A 20,612-nucleotide genomic window follows, 5' to 3' on the forward strand; every position below is an offset into this window, starting at 1 on the left:
CCGCTCCCGGCTCCGCGCAGCGCGGCAGTCCCCGCGTCAACTCAAAGGGGTAATTAATGGGTGATTAATGGGTGATTAACGGATGCCAGTGCAGGGGCTGCGGAGGGGAGGCTTTGCCGAGCCCGCTCCCCCCGCGCGAGTTGAGAAAAACCAGAGAACCATCAAAGTGGCCGGAGCTCCTGGAGGGGGAGAAAATCTGGCAGCTTTGGCTCCCTTCCACGCTTTGTGCCTGACAATGGTCGGGATCAGTGACTAGCATGCTTTTACGAACTGCTCCCTAGGTCTGGCTGGCACACCATGGCCACTCCGGTGAGGATGTTCCCAGTTTCCCTGTGGACGCTGACGCCGGCTCCCTGGCCAGGAGGGAACAGCACAGCAGCACCCGAGGCTAAGTGTGTCTTCGACGAGGAGTTCAAGTTCATCCTGCTGCCCGTCTCCTACAGCATCGTCTTCGTGGTGGGGCTGCCCCTCAACTCCTGGGCCCTGTGGATGTTCATCTCCAGGATGAGGCCCTGGAATGCCACCACCACCTACATGGTCAACCTGGCCCTCTCGGACACGCTCTACGTCCTGTCCCTGCCCACCCTGGTCTATTATTATGCCGACCGCAACAATTGGCCCTTCGGGACGGGGCTGTGCAAGATCGTGCGCTTCCTCTTCTACGCCAACCTCTACAGCAGCATCCTCTTCCTCACCTGCATCAGCGTGCACCGCTACATGGGCATCTGCCACCCCATCCGCTCCCTCAAGTGGGTGAAGACCAAGCACGCCCGCATCATCTGCGTGGCCGCCTGGCTCGCGGTCATCATCTGCCTCATCCCCAACCTCATCTTCGTCACCACCAGCTCCAAGGGCAACACCACCCTGTGCCACGACACCACCAAGCCCGAGGAGTTCGACCACTACGTGCACTACAGCTCCTCCATCATGGCCCTGCTCTTCGGGGTGCCCTTCCTGGTCATCGTGCTGTGCTACTGCCTGATGGCCAAACGGCTCTGCAAGCCCAGCTTCTCCAGCCCCGGCCTCCGCATGCCCTCCTACAAGAGGCGCTCCATCAAGATGATCGTCGTGGTGCTCGCCGTCTTCGCCATCTGCTTCGTGCCCTTCCACATCACCCGCACCCTCTACTACACCTCCCGCTACTTCCAGGCCGAATGCAGGACCCTCAACATCATCAACTTCAGCTACAAGATCACGCGGCCGCTGGCCAGCATCAACAGCTGCCTGGACCCCATCCTGTACTTCATGGCCGGGGACAAGTACCGGGGCCAGCTGCGCCGCGGGGCTGCCCAGCGCCTCCGGCCCGTGCCCACGCTGGACCTGGCCCTGGTGTCACCCTTTGCAGACAGCCTCACGGACGGCAGCCACGTGGCCAGTGTCACCCAAGGGACAGGGACAGCACACAGCAGAGGGGGGGGGGCGGGTGCTGAAGGGGTTTGCAGCCTCAGCTCTGGGCTCCAGGAGCTGCAGCCCCTCAGGGCACTCACAAGTGCCCAGCTCTGAGCTGCTCCTGCCCAGCTCTGCAGGGCTGAGGGCTGGAAGCCCCAGGTTGGTGCCAACCCTGCCCTGTGAGACTGTGGGAGGAGGGTGCTGGTGCTGGTCAGGGCAGGAGAGCCACCGGGCACTCACAGGAATGGGGAGGACACTGAGGAGGCTCTTTTGGGGCAGCAGGCTGGTGTGCCATCCCTGGCAGTCCCGGGGACACATGGGGCTGACAAGTCACTACAGAGAAGGGACACTGGTGCCTCCCTGGGCAGGCACAGCTCTTTCAGGTGACTCAGTGGTTACATGCAGAGACCAGACTGAACCTGGGGACAGAGCCCAGGCTGGGCGGGTTCTCAGAGATGTCCCTGTCACACTGCTGGCCTTGGCAGAGGGGGAGGGACATGGCCTGGGGCACTTGCTGCCCACGACCCCCAATAAAGCCCCTTCCCCTCTCTACACTCAGGCCTGTTTCTCCCTACAGCAGAAGGAAGAGGGACAAGACAACCATCCTCACCCCAGAGAAAATCCACTGGGGCAGGTCTGGGGGGATGAGCTGGAGCTCCCGTGGTGACAGGAAGGTTCTTGGGAATTTCCCTTTATGGGTGTTTGCTCCTCAAATGTTTACCCAGCCCTTTTGTTTGACCAAGTGCCTGCGCAGAGCAGCACACTGAGATTGGTATCAGTGCTGTTGACTCTCCCACACCAGCCTGGCAGGAATGGGACAGGGACAGGCCTGTCCCCACTCCAAGAGCCCCAGAAGTCCCCGCAAGTCCCTGTCCCCATCAGTCCCTGCCAGTCCTTCCAGCACATGCCCAAGAAAGGGGTGCCCAGAGTGTCACTGGGGTGTCACACCCAGCCACGTCCCACAGGAGCTGCCCAGGGGAAGGAGATGGCCCCAGGGATGGCCCATCCCAGCCCCACATCCCTGTCCCACCCAGAGAGACCCTCACTCACCACTGAGCCAAGAGCAGAGAGAGCAGGAGACATCCCTCCTGAGCCCAGTTAGACCAGTAAGAGCTGCCCCTCACCTCCCATTATATCCAACGTGGCTCAGGTGCATCTGGGAGCTGCTTGGCTGCACCTGAGTGGTGCAAGGGCCCGGCCAAACACTGCCCCAGCTGGAGGTGGGACTGCTAGGGAAGGGACACAGTGGGTGGCAAGGGCACCCAGATGGGCAGTGCAGAGGTACTGCCACTGTGCTGCCAATCCCAACCTGTAGAACACACACAGACGGGCATTGGGAGGTTCAAAATCTGTATTGGGTATGGAGATGGCAGGAAAGGCTCATCTGCGGCCTCATGGTCCTGGCTCAGGACACATCCACAGGTCCCCAAGTCCAGGAGTGTCCCCCTTCCATCCCAGGGTGGGCTGTGCCCAGACTGGTCCCACTGGTCATCAGGATGCCACCCCAAAACCCCCATGTCAATCCCTCCTCCCATGACACCCCTCCCTCAGCTTGTGGTGACCTGGTTATCCCAGGGGGACCGTGCCCACGGCTGGCCCCAGCCCCACTCCAGCCCCTGGCAGGGAGCAGCTGTGTCACCCACAGCCCCCCCAAGTCCCCTGCAAGGGGGAGCCTTTCCCAATCCTCCCCTCGCTTCCCCCTCTCCTCCCACCTCCCCCTCATGCTAGAGGACCAGAAGGCCAGAGTGAGGACTGTCCCCCACATGTCCCCCGTGCCAGGCTGGCTGAAATTCTCCCTGCAAGAGCCCTCAGGAGCCAGGACGGGGCCGGGGCTGGTGGCGCTCAGAGGATGTGCAGCTCGTCTGACTCGGTCAGCCCATATTTGGTCTTGTTCTCGTTGAAGAGCTTGAGCAGGGCGCGGATGTAGAGCTCGTGGTACCGGTCCACCAGCTCCCGGCTCGGGTTCTCCACCTTGGGCACGGCCAGCGGCTCCCCCACTGCCGGCAGGGACAGCGTCAGCCTGGTGGCCGCACGCCCGCCTCGCTGGGGACACAGCCCAGGAGGTGGCTCCCTCTGCAGCGTCCCCTCTCCCCCCAGCGCCAGCGCTCACCCACGGTGGTGATGGGTCTGGCGTAGGGCAGGAAGCCGCGGGAGCGGCAGGAGGTGAGGCCGCGGCCGTAGAACAGGCAGGGAGCGAAGCCCATCATCTTCTGGAAGCGCCGCTGGATGCTCCTCATCCAGCTGCCCTCCTCAAAGACCACCTGGCGGAAGAGGTCGTTCTCGCCAAAGGAGAAGGAGGGGACGAGGAAAGCCCTGAGGAGGGAGGGGACACGGTGGGTGGTGACGGGGCGCTGGGCACCGCCGGGACCCGCGGGGGTGGCAGTGCCGGTGGCCCAGCCGTGACCCACCCGTGGCGCAGGGCCATGCGCACGAAGCCCTTGCGGTTCTTGAGGATGAGCGTGGTGACGCCGGGCCGGCAGGACAGCGACTCGGCCGCGCCGCCGATGACGATGGCCACCGCGTTGCCGGTGCCCTTCTGGGACAGCAGGTACCCGATAGCGCGGCGGGTCACCGGGAACAGCCCTGCGGCGGGACGGGACACCGCGGCTGTGGCATTGCAGCGCCCGGCCACCCGGCAGGGACCGCCGAGGGTCCCCCCGAGCGACGGCACCTGGTGGGACCAGGGCAAGGACAGTGCAAGGGCTCCCTCTGCTGCGGGCAGGGGCTGGGAAAGGTGCGGGCAGGGAGCGGTGAGGGCAGCGTGGGGCAGCCAGGGCGGAGGGAACTCGCAGGGCGTGGACAAGCAGCGGGCAAGGCGGAGGAGCTGTCCCGACAGGGTGTAGGCAAGGTGCGGGCAGAGTGCGAGCAAGGTGAAGGTGCAGCTCAGGCAGGGTGTGGGCAAGGTGTGGGCAAGTTGCGAGGTGAAGCTGCCGCTCAGGCACAACGCAGGCAGAGCAGCATCCCTGCCCTGCCTCTTCCCGGGAGCACCATCCCTCCCGTGCTTCAGGAGGGATCAGGAGCCGGGCAGGGCAGGCGCCGCTCACCGCCACTCATCAGGTACTCCCGGAACAAGGGCAGGCGGAAATTTCCGGCCAGCGTGGTGAGGAAGGAGCGGATGCCCGGGAACAGCTCCTCGAAGCCCGTGGAGCCCGTGATGAAGTTGCAGAAGGCGCCGACGCAGAGGATGCCGTGGGGGTGCGAGCCGATGATGTAGTTGTGGCTGGGGGACAGGTCGTGTGTCTTCACCAGCTGCGGGGACAAAAGGAGTCACGGGAACGTGACGGTGGCACCTCCTTTTGGGTGGTCCCACCTCGTCCCAGCGCCGTACCTTCACCGGGAAATAATCCCGAAAGTGCTTCCACACGGTCCATCGCCGCAGGCACGACAGCCTCCTGCCACCTGCAAAGCCGGGAGGGGCCCCAGGAGATGTCGCCCAGCCCAGCCCAGCCCAGCTCAGCCGGATCCAAGGGAAGCGCTCCCCGCGGACCCGCTGCATCCCTCTTCCCACCGTGGTGCTAATGATGGGGGAGTGGAGGGAAGGAGGAGGGGGGATGTGGTGCGCCCCAAATTCTGAGAGACACCTGAAAGGGGGACCCCACTCCCATCCTGCTGCAAAGCTGGAGGACGCGGGGACACGGCCACCACACCTTTCTCCGGCGTGTCCCAGTCAAAGATAATCCAGGCCAGGTAGAGCACGGGGATGAGCCAGAGGCTGGTGAACAGCAGGTAGATGAGGAGCAGGAGGCTGACGATTCCTGCGGGAGCCGGGCAGGGGGTGAGCGGCTATACGGCCCCCCGGGAGCCCCCGCAGCCCCCTACTCACTCACCCAGCAGCAGGAAGCTGAGCACCCACTGCAGCACGGCCAGCAGCTGGAGTGCGGAGCCGATGTCGCGCTGCGAGGGCCAGGGCACGGCCAGCAGCGTCCTCAGGGCGGTCTGGATGCTGGCCCGGCTGCCTGCAGAGAGGGGGACACGGCCCCGCCCAAAACAGCACGGCTCGTACGCGGGCGGGGCCACCGGACTGCCGGCGGGAGGTGGGATGGGGAGGATGAGCAGCTGAGGGAGGAGGGATGGGGAGGGTGGAATGGAGGAGCATCTCCAGGAAGCTCCGGACCATGCCAGGAGGTGGCCCTGGGCAATCAGGACTGTCCCCAGAGTGGGGAGTACTGAGCACCCCCAAGCCCAAAAGCTCCGTGCACCAGCGGGGCTGAGAGCAGCAGCACATCCCACTCCATGCCCAGTGCCCAAGGGCCAGGACCATTCCTGTGCCCTCCTTAGCTGTTCACAGGGGATTTGAGGATTTCTCAGCTGGCACAGCAGGGAGGCACCACCCCCAGCAAGTGCCAAGGCCAGCAGCAAGGCCAAGCCAGGGTGGCTGGAGGTGGCCATCCCAATCTGTCCCCACAGTGGCAGCGCAGCCACTCCACTCCCCCTGCCACCCCTTCCCTCCAGCCGCTCTTGGTGAACCATTAACCTCCCCGGGCTGGGAGCCAGGATCCAAACTCCAAGCCTGGCCCCATCCCTTCTCCCTAAAACGGGCCTGAGGTGCTGGCCCTGCCAGCACAGTGCTCCTGGCCAAAGGTCCCCAGGCTGAGACCACCCCAGGGAGCCACCCCAGTGTCACAAAAGCCTTGCATTCTTGGGAAAACTACCCCAAATCTGCATGTTGGCCAGAGAGACAACCAGGGGGACACAGGAGCAGCCCTGTCCCTGTGGATTCCTAAGCCAGGGATCCCTGGGTCAGAAGAGAACCACCAACCCCTGATTCAGGAATCTGGCAGAGGTTCAGTTCTTCCCAGCTCAGTCCAAACCAGGAATGGGACAAGTGAAATAAATTAAACACTGGAGCCATCTCTGGCCCATGGGGGAATTTTCCAGTGGGAATTTTTTGTCCTTTTCTCCCATGCAGCACGCTCTGCTCTGGGTGATCCCTTCCACCCACCACACATCCCCAGAATCCCAGCCACTTGCAGAACCCAGTATCTTTTTCCCAGGGAAGACACAGACCTCTTCCCAGCAAACTTGTGCCCACCAAACAGTTGCTTTTCAATTTTCCTAGCTCCTATTCCAAAAACCCCATGAATGTCCACACCACAGACACAGAGAACCCCACAGGGCTCTGCTGTCAGCCCCATCCACAGCAACAGGAGCCTCTGCAAACCCAACATTTGGAATTTGCAGGAGCATCTTGTGTGTAACACTCCCAAAGCCATCCAAAATTTCATCCCTGTGGAGCAACAGTGCATTTTTCTGTGGAGTTATTCTCTAATTGCTCCCAACACCCCTTTTCTCCTCAGCACTCCCAAGCAAGCAGACAACAGTGACAACCACCAGCTCCTCGCACTGCTGAAGAACGAGGAGCCATCCCAACCCATTTTGGGAATCTCTTACCACTGAGGTTCTGGGAGCAGGCTGCTATGATGGTTTTCATGGTGGCAGGAGCTCCGTGGCGCCGTGGGTGGAAAGGTGAGTTTGGCAATCAGACGGCGCCGGGCTGTGTGTCCAGAGGCTTTAACCAGGTGACCAAAGGGACTCCGGCCCTGCTCAGGGGAGGGGACCTGCTCCAGCTGGGATTAGGAGCATGGAGAGCAACTGCTGGTGCCTGGAAGGGTCACACAGAGGGTGAGGTACTGTGGCTGTGCTGGGAGGTTGCTGTTCCTTGGAAAGTCCCGGCTGCTGGTGCTGGTGGGGGCTGAATTCCTCTGGGAATGCCGCATCCCCCTGGGAATGGTACCGTCCACGCTGGGGGAATGTCACAAACACTGCCATGTGACAGCCCCAGAGCCACCCAAAAATATCACCCTGAAGCTCCACAGCCACCAGACCATTGCTGCTGCTCCCAGCCCCGGGGTGGGCGCTCTGCCTCCTGCCCAGGGAGCCTGGAGCGCTGTCTGGAGAGGTTTGAGGGGAAAAATGACAAGAAAGGGAAATAGGAGCAGCAGGGGGTCAGCACTGAGGGGGGCTTCAGGCCAACAGCCCCAGGAACAGCGAGAACCCATGGGGAATAAATCCCTGAAGCTGTCCAGAGGTGCTCCTAGGAAGTGCTGGCTGACACCAGTGTAGGAGAGGGATTAACAGCCACAGGATCAGGATGGAAAAGTAAGAAATGTTTCCCAGGAGACCTGGAGCCCACAAACCCCTTCTGTGAATTGTAGGGACTCAGTACCTGGGAGAAAACGACCACAGTCCCTGCAGGCTTTCCTGGGTGTGGATCAGTGCTGAGGACAGGGATTGCTGCATGGAAAACGTCTCAACTCCAGCTGTGCCCAAATCCTGCTAACCGGAAGGAAAACCACCAGATTTCTACAGAATCCCACTGTCCCAGGGTAAGGAAGCACCGTGGAGGTGACACTGCTCCAGGTGACACAAAGCTTTGCTTTTCCATCCCAGTATTTTACCACCCACAGCTACCAGCCCACACTGGGCACTTCCAGAGCCTCCAGCTGTGATTCCTCACCTTCCTGCACACACCTGCCCTGTGCCAGCTCAGTCCACTTCTCCCTCATTCAGGAATGGTGCCAGAGGGATTCACAGAGTTTTCCCCCTTTTTAAGGGTTGTACTAGTGGGTTTCAAAGCATACTAACTACTTTGTCTTGGAATACGGCACCATTTGTCCCAGTTCTGTCCCTTGTGGGCTCCATGAGAGCATCTGGGGCTCACCCCCCGGAAAATCTCGGGATGAAGAGCAAGAGAATTTCATGGCAAGAACCAGACAGCACAAAGAGAGTTTATTTTGCTTAAAATAGAGAGGAAAAAAAAATAAATATATCCACCCACAATACAAAGAGCAGTTTCCAAATCCATGGAGCTCCCCTTGGAGGCTGCCTCCGCCTGGGAGGGCAGAGGGAGCCTGACCCTCATGGAGCTGCCCCTCAGAGCTCTGGGGCACCTCCCAACACCACCAGTGTCCCCAGTCTGACATGGAATGCACACCACAGCAAGGGGTCACATGTCCTCCTGCCATCCTGTGCCCTGTCCATCCAGGGAATTCCCAGATGCTCCTCCTATGTACACTGTATTCCCTTCTCCCTCTCCAGGTTGCTCTCCCAGGATCTCCAGGCCCTGCTGGCAGCCAGAGCATCAGCCCATGTTTTGCCTGTTGCCGTAGCCCCGGGGGTGCGTGTCCTTCCAGTCGTCCCAGTCCCGAGCTTTCCGAAGAGCTTCCTCATCATCCTCCTCCTCCTCTGTCTCCTTCTGCTGCTTCTGCATCTCCTCATCGCTTGCACCTGCTGGAAGGGAGGGACAGGGAGGAGATCCAGGTTCTCCAAAGCCCTGCTGAGAGCTGGGCTTGCCAGACAGCAGGAGTGAGAACCTTGGAATGGGCTGGGCTGGAAGGGATCTTAGAGCCCATCCAGTGACACCAGGAACACCTTCCACTATTCCAGGCTGTTCCAAGCCCCATCAAACCTGGCCTTGGACAGGCCAAGCACAGTCTAACCCAATTGTTTTCCTAATAAAGCTTGGATTCTTCCACAGTCAGGGGTGTCCCACACCCTGCACACATCCTTGTTCACCCATCCCCTCAAGAGGCTTCCCAAACCCGTTGTTCCCATCTCTGTTCCATACCTGGAACCCTCTGTGGGGTGGACACAATTCCCTGTTTCCGGCGTTGCTCATACCAGTCATCCACAGTCATGGTGGGCAGCCCAGGATAGCCAGCTCCAAACACCCTGCAGTGGGACAAAACCAGGCAGTGAAATCCCCTGGAATGAGCAGGAACACAGGCAAGAGGCACAGGGCTATTCCATGATCCAATCTGTGCTAGGGATGTCACAAGGCAGGCTTGAGGGGTGACCCAGTTGCGGCCTGAGGGAGAGATGGAGAGGGCCTGGAGTGGCAGGACACAGGGAATGGCTTCCCATGCCAGAGGGCAGGGATGGATGGGATATTGGGAAGGAATTCCTGCCTGTGAGGGTGGGGAGGCCCTGGCACAGGGTGTCCAGAGAAGCCCCTGGATCCCTGGAAGTGTCCAAGGCCAGGCTGGACAGGGCTTGGAGCAACCTGGGCTAGGGGAAGGTGGCCCAAAGACACCCCTGGGAAGTGAAGCAGATACACGGAAAGCTCAGCATGAATCATGTGCCAAGCATGACAGGAAATCTGGTTTCTCTCCCATGCTGTGCTTTAGGTGCTGAAATTCCTGCACAGATTTCAGGGTGCCACAACTCAAGTGCAGACATGAAGGCACCACCTGGATTTCTTGGAAAAATTCCTAAAATGGAATATTTTAGGCTTGACACAAGAGCACTGACCCAAAGTGTGTTTGGATCATCCCAACCCATACCTGGCCTGAGCAGCATCCCGGGTGAGGATGAAGGGTTTCACTGGAGTTCTGGCTGGCCGGGGAGGGCCACGGGGACCTGCTGGAGCCTGGGGATGCAAACAACAGTCACCAGGGAATGGAGGGGATCACAATTCCCCCTCTGCTTCCCATCCTGAAGTTATTAAAGGTCTTGTAGAGGAGAAACACCTCAGCTGTCAGAGCAACACCCCAGGATGGAGAATCCAGGCCTGAATTTGGTTTAAATCAGGAATTCCAACCGTGCCTGTACAGGAATCACTTCCTGTGCCTCTGTGCCACCTGCTGGGGTCAAAGCAGAGCTGCCAGGGCTGAGCTCAGAGCAGAGCAGGAAATGTTGTTTATTGTTCCAGTGGAACATTCTGAGGCCATCATTCCATGGACACCTTGGAGGAGCTGAGTCCTGCAGTGCCAAAAGATGACCCCCCTCAAACCAGCCCTGCCAGGAGACTGTGCCAGCACATCAGAAGCTGTTGCTCCCAGGTCCCAGAAACCCTGGATACAATATTCTGCACAGGGATTGCAGGTCTGTGGCAATGTTCTGTCACTCCAAATGGGCTGACACCTGGACAGGCTGCAGACCAGGAGTGGAGGCTTGACAGAAACCACAAGGGTCTCATTTTAATTTCCAAACCCAACTGTTCTTCAGAATTAAGGATCTGCAGAAAAGCCTTTGCACAGCCTAGTTCAGCTCTGATACTCCAAGCTGCAGCATTCCACAGGCTGGGATTGTGGGGGAAGTGTGGAGCAGAGCCCAACCCAAAACTCAGAATTTAAAATGAAGGAAACCCCACCAGCTCATGCTGTGATCGAGCTCAATTCCAACTGGGAAGCCACTGAATAAAACTCTGCCACTGAATTTCTCTGGGATTCATCCCCTCATGCCCTGAATCCCAGGAGAGCTCCCTCACCTGCCTGGCTGCATCCCTGCTCTTCAGGATCACCAGCTCCTGGTCGATGCTCTCAATCTCCTCCAGGCTGGTGCCGATCCATTTCTGGATCTGGAGGATGTAAAATTCCCGGATCTGATCCTCATCCGCTGTCCCACTCTCCACAGAGCTGCTCATGGAGGCCAATTTGTTCTCCAGCTCCTTCTTCTGTTTGTATCTGCCTCAAACACAGCAAAATCAGACCATGGAATCATTCTTCTCCAGCACAGACCAGCCCTGGGGTCTTTACCACCCTTTCTAAGAGGATCAACCAAATTTCATGGATGTTGTGCTGGTTCCTGTTGGAATTTCAGACTCTCCTGTCTGTTAAAAGCAGCTGTAAAATGACATTTAATTCAGAGGGATCTCAATGATGTTATTCCTCTCCTAAACATTGAGGAGCCCTTGGAAATTGAAGCTTTCCTGGTAAAATTAGGCAAGACTGGGATCATCAGTCTCCTGGAGAAAGCAGGACTGAGAAAATCAGTGGAATGGCTGGTTTGGGCTGATTCCATGTCACACAAACAGAATAAAATGCTTTTCCAAGGTGTTTTTTAAAATATGATTTCGGCTTTTTGGACTTTTTGACTATTCAGAAATTAATTATGAAAGGGAAGAACTCCCTATATAATAAACTTCCAGGGTAAATTAACTTTTACTTTTTCAGGAATTAGTTATTAAAGGGGAAACTACTAAATCCTTGTGTCCTCCTTCCCTCAGTTATTGTCACCTGAAGAATGAAAAATAAGAGCCAAGAAACATTTGGGAGATGAGAGGGCAAGGAGCATAAAGAAGTAATTCTCAAAAAGAAACCCTTCCCAAACAGAATATAAATCATATTTTTTTATGCTTTTCTACACAATTCCAGCAAGTCCATCCCAGTTTGGATCTTCCAGTGCTGCCACAATGAGCAACTCCATGGCCAAAATCCCAACCAAAGCACCAAAGGCACCAACCACCTTTTTTTCAAACTCTAATGAACCCATTGGTAGGAAACTTCCAGTTTGGAAGTCTTTGTGCTGCCAGCAGTGATTAAAGAACTAATTGTAAGATTAGTTATAAAATATTAAAGAGCTAATTTTACGTTTTTGAGCAGTTTTTCCTCGGATACCAGAAACTGGAGTCACAAATGCCCCTCCCCATTAAACAGCAAGCTGCATCTCTTAAAACGAGCATTTTATGATCAAATTATTCCAATGCCCAGGGGAGATCTTCCCTGTCCAACCCTGCACTGCCTCAGGCTCCTGCTCCTCCCAGAGTGATTCCCAAAGCCCTTCCCACTGCACGGAGCCCACCTTTCAATTTTGGCTGATCTGCTCATGGCCATGGCCACCAGGTTGGGCTGGCTGGGGTCCCGGGGGGCCGAGGGGCTCCTGGCTTCCTCCTGGCCGGAGGTGCCGGGGGGCAGCTGGAAAGAGCCCAGCCCGTAGTTCCTGCAGAGCTTCAGGAAGTGCAGGAAGTGCTCCCGGGCACTCTCCAGGTGCTCCCTTCTCCTGCTCAGGTCCACCTGCTTCAGCGTCAGGGCTCCCAGCAGCGCCGGCAGCAGCATGAACTTCAGGTCGGCTGAGGCGATCTCCTCCAGCTCCTCGTTCTCACTGCCAGGGAGAGAGCAGGGAACAGGAATGGAGGTGGGAAAGGGGCTGGAGTCATCCTGGGAGGCGCGGCTGAGGGAGCTGGGGGGACTCAGGGGACATCTTGTGGCTCTGCACAGCTCCTGACAGGAGGGGACAGCCGGGGGAGGCTCTGCTCCCAGGGAACAGGGACAGGATGAGAGGAAAAGGCCTCAAGCTGTGCCAGGGGAGGGTCAGGTTGGACATCAGCAGGAATTTATCCATGGAAAGGGTGGTCAGGCCTTGGCAGGGGCTGCCCAGGGAGGTTTGGAGTCTCCATCCCTGGAGGTGTCCCGGGAACGCCCAGACGCGGCACTCAGTGCTCTGAGCTGGGTGACAAGGTGGGGATCGGTCACAGGTTGGACTCGATGGTCTTGGAGATCTTGTCCAGGATTCTTTCCCGCTCCCGCTCCACCTCTGCCCTGCCCGGGGACCCTCCCCGTCCCCTCAGACGCGTCCCCAGAGCTCACCTGAACAGCTCCAGCTGCGTCACCATGGCCGCCGCCCGTTTCAGCGCGTCCAGCCCCTGCCGCACCTTGTCCTGCACGGCCGGGACTCCCGAGGAGGGCTCGGTGCTGGCCTCCAGCTCTTCCCAGAGCCGCCGTCCCAACGCCAGCAGCTCCGCCAGCCGGGGGCCGCCCGCGCCCGCCTCCGCCATCATGGGCCGGGAACGGCGCCGCCGCCACTTCCGGCGCGGTCCGGCGCGACCGTACCCGCCCCGGCCGCCATCTTGGGGAGGTCACCGCCATAGGCACAGCACGGGGCGCCATCTTGAGGAGGGCACGGACGCAGCCGGGGCGCGGGAGCCGCCATGCTGGTGAGGGCAGGCTGAGGGACAGCGGGCCCGGTGGGCGCCGTGATGGCCCCGCGGCCCCGGAGCCCCCGCGGCAGGTGGGCACCGCGGGCAGGAGCGGCTCGGAGCGGCCAGGGGCGCTCAGGGGCCTCCAGGGCCCGCGCGCTTTTCCCTGCCAGGTCCTGCCTGGTGCGCCGGCCCGCGCGGGTCCTGGCAGGGAGCGCTGGGATGGAGTCTGGGAAACTGGACAAAAATGTGGATAATAAGATAAATTGGCAGAAAACATCCGTTTTCCCGCTGTATAAAAGGGGGGTCACAGTGGAGATCCTTGACAGTACAGTCAATAAAGATCAATTTATTTGTATAAGCAGAGCACCTTTCTGTTCTTTATTTTTTCTGCAGTACAAGTGGGGCATGTGACCTTTTTTTTCTTTTTTTCTTCATTTATTTCACTCCTAAAATCTCTAAAATTCAACCAGGCATCAGGCAGGTTAGGGTTAAACCCGAGCTTCTAGGAGCAGATTATTTCCCTTAGAAATAGAGGTGATTGACCTGGCTGTGAGCAAAGTGTGGATGTAGCAACCACTGCTACTACTCCTGAGTAATTCTAACTCAGCCTCTGAGCATGACTCAGTTTACAATTTACTCTGTTTGTTTCCTTCATGCCTGCATCAGATTGTGCAATGAGTTGTTACTCACAGAGCCCAGGAGTGCTGTGGGTCTTCCAAACCTGTCTGGCCCCATTTTGCTGCTGGGAGGATCTCCTGGGTATTCCCAGTGGGATGGCAGCCCCAGAGGGGGGTCACAGCCACATCAGTGTCTGCTCTGCAGAGGAGAGAGTGCCCAGGCTCCCATCCTGCAGAGAAATTCCTCCTGGGCGAAATCAGATCCTTCCCTGTGAGGGTGGAGAGGCCCTGGAATGGATTTCCCAGAGAAGCTGTGGCTGCCCCATCCCTGGAAGTGTCCAAGGCCAGGCTGGATGGGGTTTGGAGCAAGCTGGGATGAGGAAAGTGTCCCTGCCCATGGTAGAGGGTGGAACAAGATGGGCTTTAAGGTCCCTTCTACCAAACCATCCAAGAATTCCACGATTCCAAGGGATGGAGAGCTGCTTCCCCTCCAAATCCCCCCACAACCCCTGGCAGAACTGACCTTCCAGCTGCACCCAAAATTCCTCAGGCTGCAGCTGGTTCCCCCTCAGACCTTATGGCTCTTACTCACCCCTGATTGTCCCTGTCCCTCAGCTGAAGATCCCCACACGGACAATCCCTGCTCTGGTTTGTCACCCTTAGAGCACCATGACGCTGCTGAACGCCCCAGGAGCAAAGGAGAACAGAGAGGGAAGGGTTTTTCCTTAAATACAGGCGTTTACTCATGTCTGTGCCTTGTGGTGTGATGGTGGACGGACCAACCATCCCAAAGGTCACAGCAACATCCCCAAATATTCCCAGCAGTGCAGGCTGGACAGGGCTTGGAGCTCCCTGGGGTAGGAGAAGGCTCCCTGCTCATGCCAGGAGGTGGAACTGGCTGAGCTTTAAGGTCCCTTCAACCCAAACCATTCCAGGATTCCCTGATTCTGTGAGATGTGGCCCCACAGCTGAGCCCACCCTGGGCTTTCTCCTGCTCCTGGCTCAGCTCTGTGAGCAGCACAAGGAAAAGCAAGTGCAGGTCCCCATCCACGTTCCAGTGGGAGCTGCACTGCAGGGCTGTGCAGAAGAAATGGCCCAACATATCCTTGGACTTTTGGAGCCATCCTTCCTCCAAAATGCTTAATTACCAATGGTTTGTTGCTCATGTTACCCTCCTGGAACGAGTTATGCAGCATCCCTCAATGAATAAGCAAAGAAAAGGGAAAATAAATATAAATCAGCGTTTTAACAGTAAAATCAAAAGACCCCATGAAAATCACTCGCCTTCCTCCCGACTTTATTGTTTGCACAAGTCTGACCAGCAACAAATAACCACGTCCACACCAGCGTTACTCCTTCAAACCCCTGGGGACAAACACAGGGCTCATTTCCACCGCATCCATCCTCCGGCTCCCGGTTCCCGGGGGATGCTCCCAGCCCTGCAGGTCTCACTTCCCTGCTAATTCCAGGTGCGGGCCCGGGTTCCAGCAGCCCCCACTGAGAGCGTGCTCACAGAGCTGTCACCCCCTGCCAGCCTGACCCTTTGCACTCTCCAGCCAATTCCGGCTCCTTCCCATTTCCCGCAGGGTTCCGGCAGCACAGGGACCCCTCCAGCCTTTTCCCAGCTCTCCCCAGTCGGGTTTGGAGTCAAGGAGGGAGAGGAGGAGTGGATTCTGCATATTCAGCACTTGACCCTGCCTTTTCCCAGGCACAAATTCCAACGGGACCTCTCTAGGAGGGATCCCGACGGCTCCCCTGGGCATTCCTTGCTATTGTGGCTCCTCTCCGCTCCCCCAGGCGATGTGTGTTTGTAGTTACCAAATGCAAATCGCATTTCCCACCCTCCTGGCTGGAGTTCTCACTCCAGAAGATCCTTCCCGGTTTTTTTTCCCCCTCTCACCACCGTTTTGCAATGCTCGGCGGAGTTCGCAGCCCCTCCCGTTGTCACCTCCCTGCGATCTGGGATGCGCGGGGAGCTGGATGGAGGGAAGGCACTGAGGTAATCCTGATTTAGTACCTGCAGCCCTCCGAACGCAGAAACTGCGGTTCTTGTGCAGCCTGGCAGCTGAAACTCCTTTTTCTGGGGAATGCCGGGCACTGACCCCTAATTTCATTCAAAAAGGAAAACTCGAGATCGCTTTTGCCCTTGGGCAGCTGCGGTTTTCCAGGCGCTCTCGGAAGGGAGATGGCAGCAGGCAGAGCCCGTCAATGGCACATTAACAACTGATAAGGAGGGTTAGCTCGCTCCTGGCACCCCCCGAGCTCGGGCTCAACTCCCAGCCCCTGCATCCTCAGCTCCCACCCCCTGCATCCCCGAGCTCCCAGCCCCTGCATCCCCTCCAGCCACCTCTGATTCCTTCCCTGCTCTCACAGAAACCTGGAGCACATTAAGGGGAGGGGGTGTTTTACAAGAAAAGCTCATGCATGCATTGATTCCGTGACCCAGCAGAGACCATTAAAAAGTGATGGAATGGACATGGAAATGAGTAATCGTCCAGCTGGGCTCGGGCTGAGCGCGGCCAACTCCACTCAATGGGAACCAAAAACGGAGCTGCTGGAGCCTCCAGGCAACGCTGGGAGCTGCAGGAATGCACCCGAAGGTTCCCATCCCCTTTACCTGTCCTCCTGGTGCTGTGGAGTCCCTGCAGCACCTGTTTGGACTCATCCTTTCTCTCCAAAGGCTGCACCAGCAGGAATCTCATCCCATCCAAGTGCTTGGCCAGATTCCCTGCTATGGGAAATGTGGGAGCCCCCATCCCTGGCTCCCAACCCCTTGCTGTTCACACACACCCTTGGCTCATCCAGCCCACATTCCCAAGGATCAGAAAATAACCCTGCACTGCCACAGCTTCCAGCACCAGCCCTGAATCCCAGGCAGACAGAGACCTGAGGAAGCAGAGGATAAGACAGGGGCTGAGAAAGGCAGGGATCTGTAATTAAAGGCAAAACTGTGCCAGTGAGAAGCAGAAAGAGTTACAAGTGAGCTGGTCCTCAGAAAAGGAAAGGAAAAGTATGGACATGGGGCTTTGTGGACACAAGGCTCTCCTTACAGCCACTTTCTTCAGGACCAGCTTGGAAGGACATGCAGGAAAGATTGTCCTAGAAAACAAGGCACAGAAAGTGATAACATTTATTTAAAAACACACATCAGAATCCCACTTACAGGAAGTACAGAAAATAAAGGTTATTTCTTGCTTCCCCAAGGCCCTGGAGTTGTGCCCCCTCTCCAGGCCAGAATTCCAACACACCTGGTCGTGAAGGGTGGAAGGAATGGGCTGAAGTCCTCAGTGGGCCAGAAGGAGGAGCAGGAAAGACAAGCCATGAGAATTTAATGTATTGAGTGGGCTCCCACCTCTGATATGGGGACAGAAGCTACAGTGATGCCATGGCTGGGTTGTTGACATGTGGTCAGGCGTGGGTTTGCCAAGCTGCCCAGTTTTGGCAGCCCCCAGGAGCTCTCCTGCACATGATGTCTCTGCCATCAACAAGAGCAGCACCATCTTCATGCAAATGTCTCCACTGGGGTGCTGCAAAGGGCCCTGGAGCAGCGTTCTCCCCTGCATGAGCCCACAGCAGAGTCCTCTTCCCGAGGGAGCTGCCCATGACCCCCTCACCCGAAGCAGCAGCATTCCATCTCTGCAGCCTTCTCCCAGTGGATAACTCTACCCCCTTCCATCTATCACTCCTGGCTTTCAGGAGCTGTCAGAATCCTCCTGCAAAGGGACAATGGCAGCCCAGGGTCCCTGTTCCCTCCCAGAAAAAGGGGCCTGTGGAATGATCAATGGCTTTTCCCAGCTGGAGACAAAGGGCTGGCCACTGACCAGCTGCAGGAGGGCAGCTCTTTGTCCTGCCCTGAGGTCTGGATTGGAAGGGACCGAAAATTCCCAAAATCTCTCAGTCTGAGGCTTTCCATGAGACATCAGGCTTCCTGCACAGCCTCCTCCTTGCTGGGAGCATCCCTTGGGACGGGCTCCTGGTGTCCAGCCGTGCCTGGTGGGTGCCAGAGGGGGTTCTCCTGCTCACTTGCAGACATGTCTCTCCAGGCTGCGGCGGCAGCGCCGGCACACCACGGAGCAGCACCAGCGGTAGCGGCAGTGGCAGCGCTCCTGCACCTCCTCCGTGTAGGTGTTGTAGCCACGGCCACAGCACAGCAGGTCACAGCTGTCACTGCCCACTGAGCTCCTGTTACATGGCCTGCAGAGAGATGTGGGACCTGGGGACCTGCCCTCTCCAGCCCTGGCCTTCCCTAGAGTTGGTGTGCTCAGAGCAGGAGGCTGCAGGATCATGGAGTCATGGAATGGTTGGGGTGGAAGGGACCTTAATGATCATCCCATGCCACCCCCTGCCATGGGCAGGGACAGCTTTCACTATTCCACAGGTTGCTCCAAGCCCTGTCCAACCTGGCCTTGGACACTTCCAGGGATCCAGGGGCAGACACAGCTTCTCTGTGCCAGGGTTACTCCACCCTCACAGCCAGGAATCCCTTCCCAATATTCCAACAAACCCTGGCAGTGGAAAGCCATTCCCCCTTGTCCTATCCCTCCATCCTTTGTCCCAAGTCCTTCTCCAGCTCTCCGGGAGCCCTTTTAGGCCCTGGAAGGGGCTCTGAGATCTCCCTGGAGCCTTCTCTTCTCCAGGTGAGCATTCCACAGCTCTCCCAGCCTGGCTCCAGGCCTCAGAGCATCCCCATGGGCACACATGGAGTTGTTGAACAAGTCCCTGCCTGTCTTGTGTTGGGGCCCCAGACCTGGACACAGCAGTGCAGGAGGGGTCTCACAAGACAGGGATTCAGGGATCTGCTTCAGGCTCACCCCAGCCCAGCCACATCAGCAGCCCAGGACACCCAAACCCAGCAGAACAGGCACTCCTGGAATCAGAGGCTGAGTTCTTCCTACCTGTCCTGTGTCCCCAGAGAACCCAGCTGGGGGTTTGGGGTGCAGTAGTCAGGAGAGCTGATGAGATAAACCAGATCCATCTCTGTCACTGGCCTGGCATCCCCTTCCTTGGGGATCAGCTGCTTCCTGGGCCCCACGAGCCGATGGGTCACCTTGAGGGCTGCCAGGTACCTGGATTTGAGGTCAGAGGCAATTTCACCCAGGTCTGGCAGCCCTTTCCAGCAGGTCTTCACTGAGCAGGAGCCTGAAATCCCGTGGCATTTACACCTGGTATCCAGGGAGTCACTGAGCACCTGCAGGGAAACAGAGTTTGCTCTCTCCTGGTACTGCCCCAGGGATTGACTCCCAAGGGCACCCACGGGAGTTTCAAGGAATGAAAGAGCTCAGAGCTGAATATAATGGGGCAGTCAGGGGCTCAGCCCTGCTTCAACCCCTTCTGATAAGAACCTGATCCTTGGAAAACTTCCAGGGGAGCTGGCAACAGGGCTGGAGGCTTCCCAAGCCTCACCTGGGGAACAGGAGTGGATGGAAGCACAAAAATGGGATGGGCTGGGGAGCCCAGCTGGAGCAGGGCAGGAGGAGCTCTGTTTCCACTGAGAAGGGTGGGAAGAAGAGCTCTCCTGTCTCCCAGAGAGCTGTGTCCCAGCTCTCCCAGAGCACTGGGAGTACTGGTGTGAAATATCAGCTAACTGGGAATACTGGTGTGAAGTGCCAGATGTGCTGGTTATGGAAAGGGTGTGGGATGTCTGGGGGTGGGCAGCGGTGTGTGTGGGTGTGGGAGGGGGGGGTGCCTGCTAACACACTTTTTAACCATTTTGTTGCCTCCTGACGTTCAGGACATCCCAAAAACCTGCCTGACATCTGCTGCCTTAAATTATGGACCTCTGCTCCTGCTGCTGAGCTCCATCTATCCTCAGACCCACTGTGTCACCCCCGGGCAGTCCTGGAGGAGCTCACACACCCCACCCCAGACCGCAGCAGCTCCGCACCCCCCATCCCAACCCGCATCCCCGGGGGTGCCGCACCCACCGCCCGTCCCACGGCTCCGTTGTGCCGGTTCACGGCCCGGAGCCCGGGCGCGGCAGCGGTGCCGGCTCTGGCGGAGCCGTCGGTGAAGGCGGCCCCGAGCTGCAGCCCGTGGCTCAGGTTGTCGCCGCAGCCGCCCCAGCGGGAGCCGGGCGCGGGGGGCTCGGCGGGCGCGGGGCCGCAGGAGCAGCGCGGGAGCTCCCCGGAGGCGCAGGAGCGGGCGATGCTCTGCGCCACGGCCGCCGCTGCCAGGGCGTGCACGAAGGCGGCTTCCCGAGTTCCTGCGGGGAAAACAGGGATGTTTGGATGTTTCCTTCCTCGCTGCCCAGCCAGGCTCCTCTCTCGCACATCTCTCAGCGCAAGGAGTTTCTTTATCTCGTCTTGCGGCGGGATAAACGCAAGGGCTCTCAAATTTTGCGTTTTTCACCTGTGGCCCCTGGGTTACACTGACGTATCCCCACCTCTTCCCCCGCGTTTTTTTTGCAGCCCCTGGCAGCTGTCTGAAATGGAATTCACTGTCTGTCACCTCCCCCAGACGGAACTTGCACGGGATTAACACCACGTAAAGGCAGCATATTTACCCCAAAACAGAAACCCACGCGCTGCCAAGCCCGGGATGCTCCCGGGGCAGAGCAGGCTGGGCGGGAGGAGCATCCCTTACCTGTGAGCAGGTCGGGGCCGAAGCTGGGGGCACGCTGGATGGAGGAGCAGTTCCAGCGCATGTCCGCAAAGCTCTGCTGGCACAGCTGCTGCGTCCGGCGGGCGGCCCGCACGATGCTGGGCATCGCCTCCAGGTGCCGGCGGCACAGCTGCAGCTGCTCGGGCACCAGCAGCCGGCAGTGCTGGCTCTCGTTCCAGGCCACCCCGCTGCCCGCCAGCCCGCTGTGGGGAGAGCTGGGGGTCACTGGGGGCGCCGCAGCGCCCCGAGGGACCGCCGAGAGGGGCTCTGGAAGGAGAGATCCCGATCCCTACTCACAGCCACTGGATGGCTGCGGAGAGCCCCAGCTGGCACAGCAGCGCGGTGGCAGCGGCGGCAGGGCGGCCCAT

The 20,612-nt window shown here is 58.5% G+C and overlaps 4 protein-coding genes across 4 annotated transcripts; 1 reads left to right on the top strand and 3 right to left on the bottom strand.

The window, feature by feature from the left end:
* Positions 1-297: 297 nt before the first annotated feature.
* On the top strand, positions 298-1,503 carry P2RY4 (pyrimidinergic receptor P2Y4). The gene has a single exon (XM_030967890.1). The coding sequence runs from the start codon at positions 298-300 to the stop codon at positions 1,501-1,503; it is 1,206 nt and encodes a 401-aa protein (XP_030823750.1).
* A 1,728-nt stretch (positions 1,504-3,231) lies between these two features.
* LOC115914830 (diacylglycerol O-acyltransferase 2-like) lies at positions 3,232-6,830 on the bottom strand. Its single transcript, XM_030967615.1, has 8 exons — positions 6,781-6,830; positions 5,217-5,345; positions 5,037-5,144; positions 4,718-4,788; positions 4,434-4,638; positions 3,798-3,972; positions 3,500-3,702; positions 3,232-3,386 (listed from the first exon to the last, which is right to left on the bottom strand). The coding sequence occupies exons 1-8, from the start codon at positions 6,818-6,820 to the stop codon at positions 3,232-3,234; spliced, it is 1,086 nt and encodes a 361-aa protein (XP_030823475.1). The 5' UTR covers positions 6,821-6,830.
* A 1,277-nt stretch (positions 6,831-8,107) lies between these two features.
* On the bottom strand, positions 8,108-12,917 carry IGBP1 (immunoglobulin binding protein 1). The gene is made up of 6 exons (XM_030967622.1): positions 12,696-12,917; positions 11,911-12,210; positions 10,598-10,793; positions 9,672-9,757; positions 8,957-9,060; positions 8,108-8,619 (listed from the first exon to the last, which is right to left on the bottom strand). The coding sequence occupies exons 1-6, from the start codon at positions 12,884-12,886 to the stop codon at positions 8,471-8,473; spliced, it is 1,026 nt and encodes a 341-aa protein (XP_030823482.1). The 5' UTR covers positions 12,887-12,917; the 3' UTR covers positions 8,108-8,470.
* A 4,746-nt stretch (positions 12,918-17,663) lies between these two features.
* Positions 17,664-20,612, bottom strand: LOC115914928 (protein Wnt-11b-like). The gene is made up of 5 exons (XM_030967804.1): positions 20,542-20,612; positions 20,227-20,447; positions 19,569-19,846; positions 18,540-18,832; positions 17,664-17,838 (listed from the first exon to the last, which is right to left on the bottom strand). Exons 1-5 carry the CDS (start codon positions 20,610-20,612, stop codon positions 17,664-17,666), a joined length of 1,038 nt encoding a protein of 345 aa, XP_030823664.1.

This window comes from Camarhynchus parvulus, chromosome 4A (genome assembly GCF_901933205.1).
Source record: "Camarhynchus parvulus chromosome 4A, STF_HiC, whole genome shotgun sequence".
Lineage (NCBI taxonomy): Eukaryota > Metazoa > Chordata > Aves > Passeriformes > Thraupidae > Camarhynchus > Camarhynchus parvulus.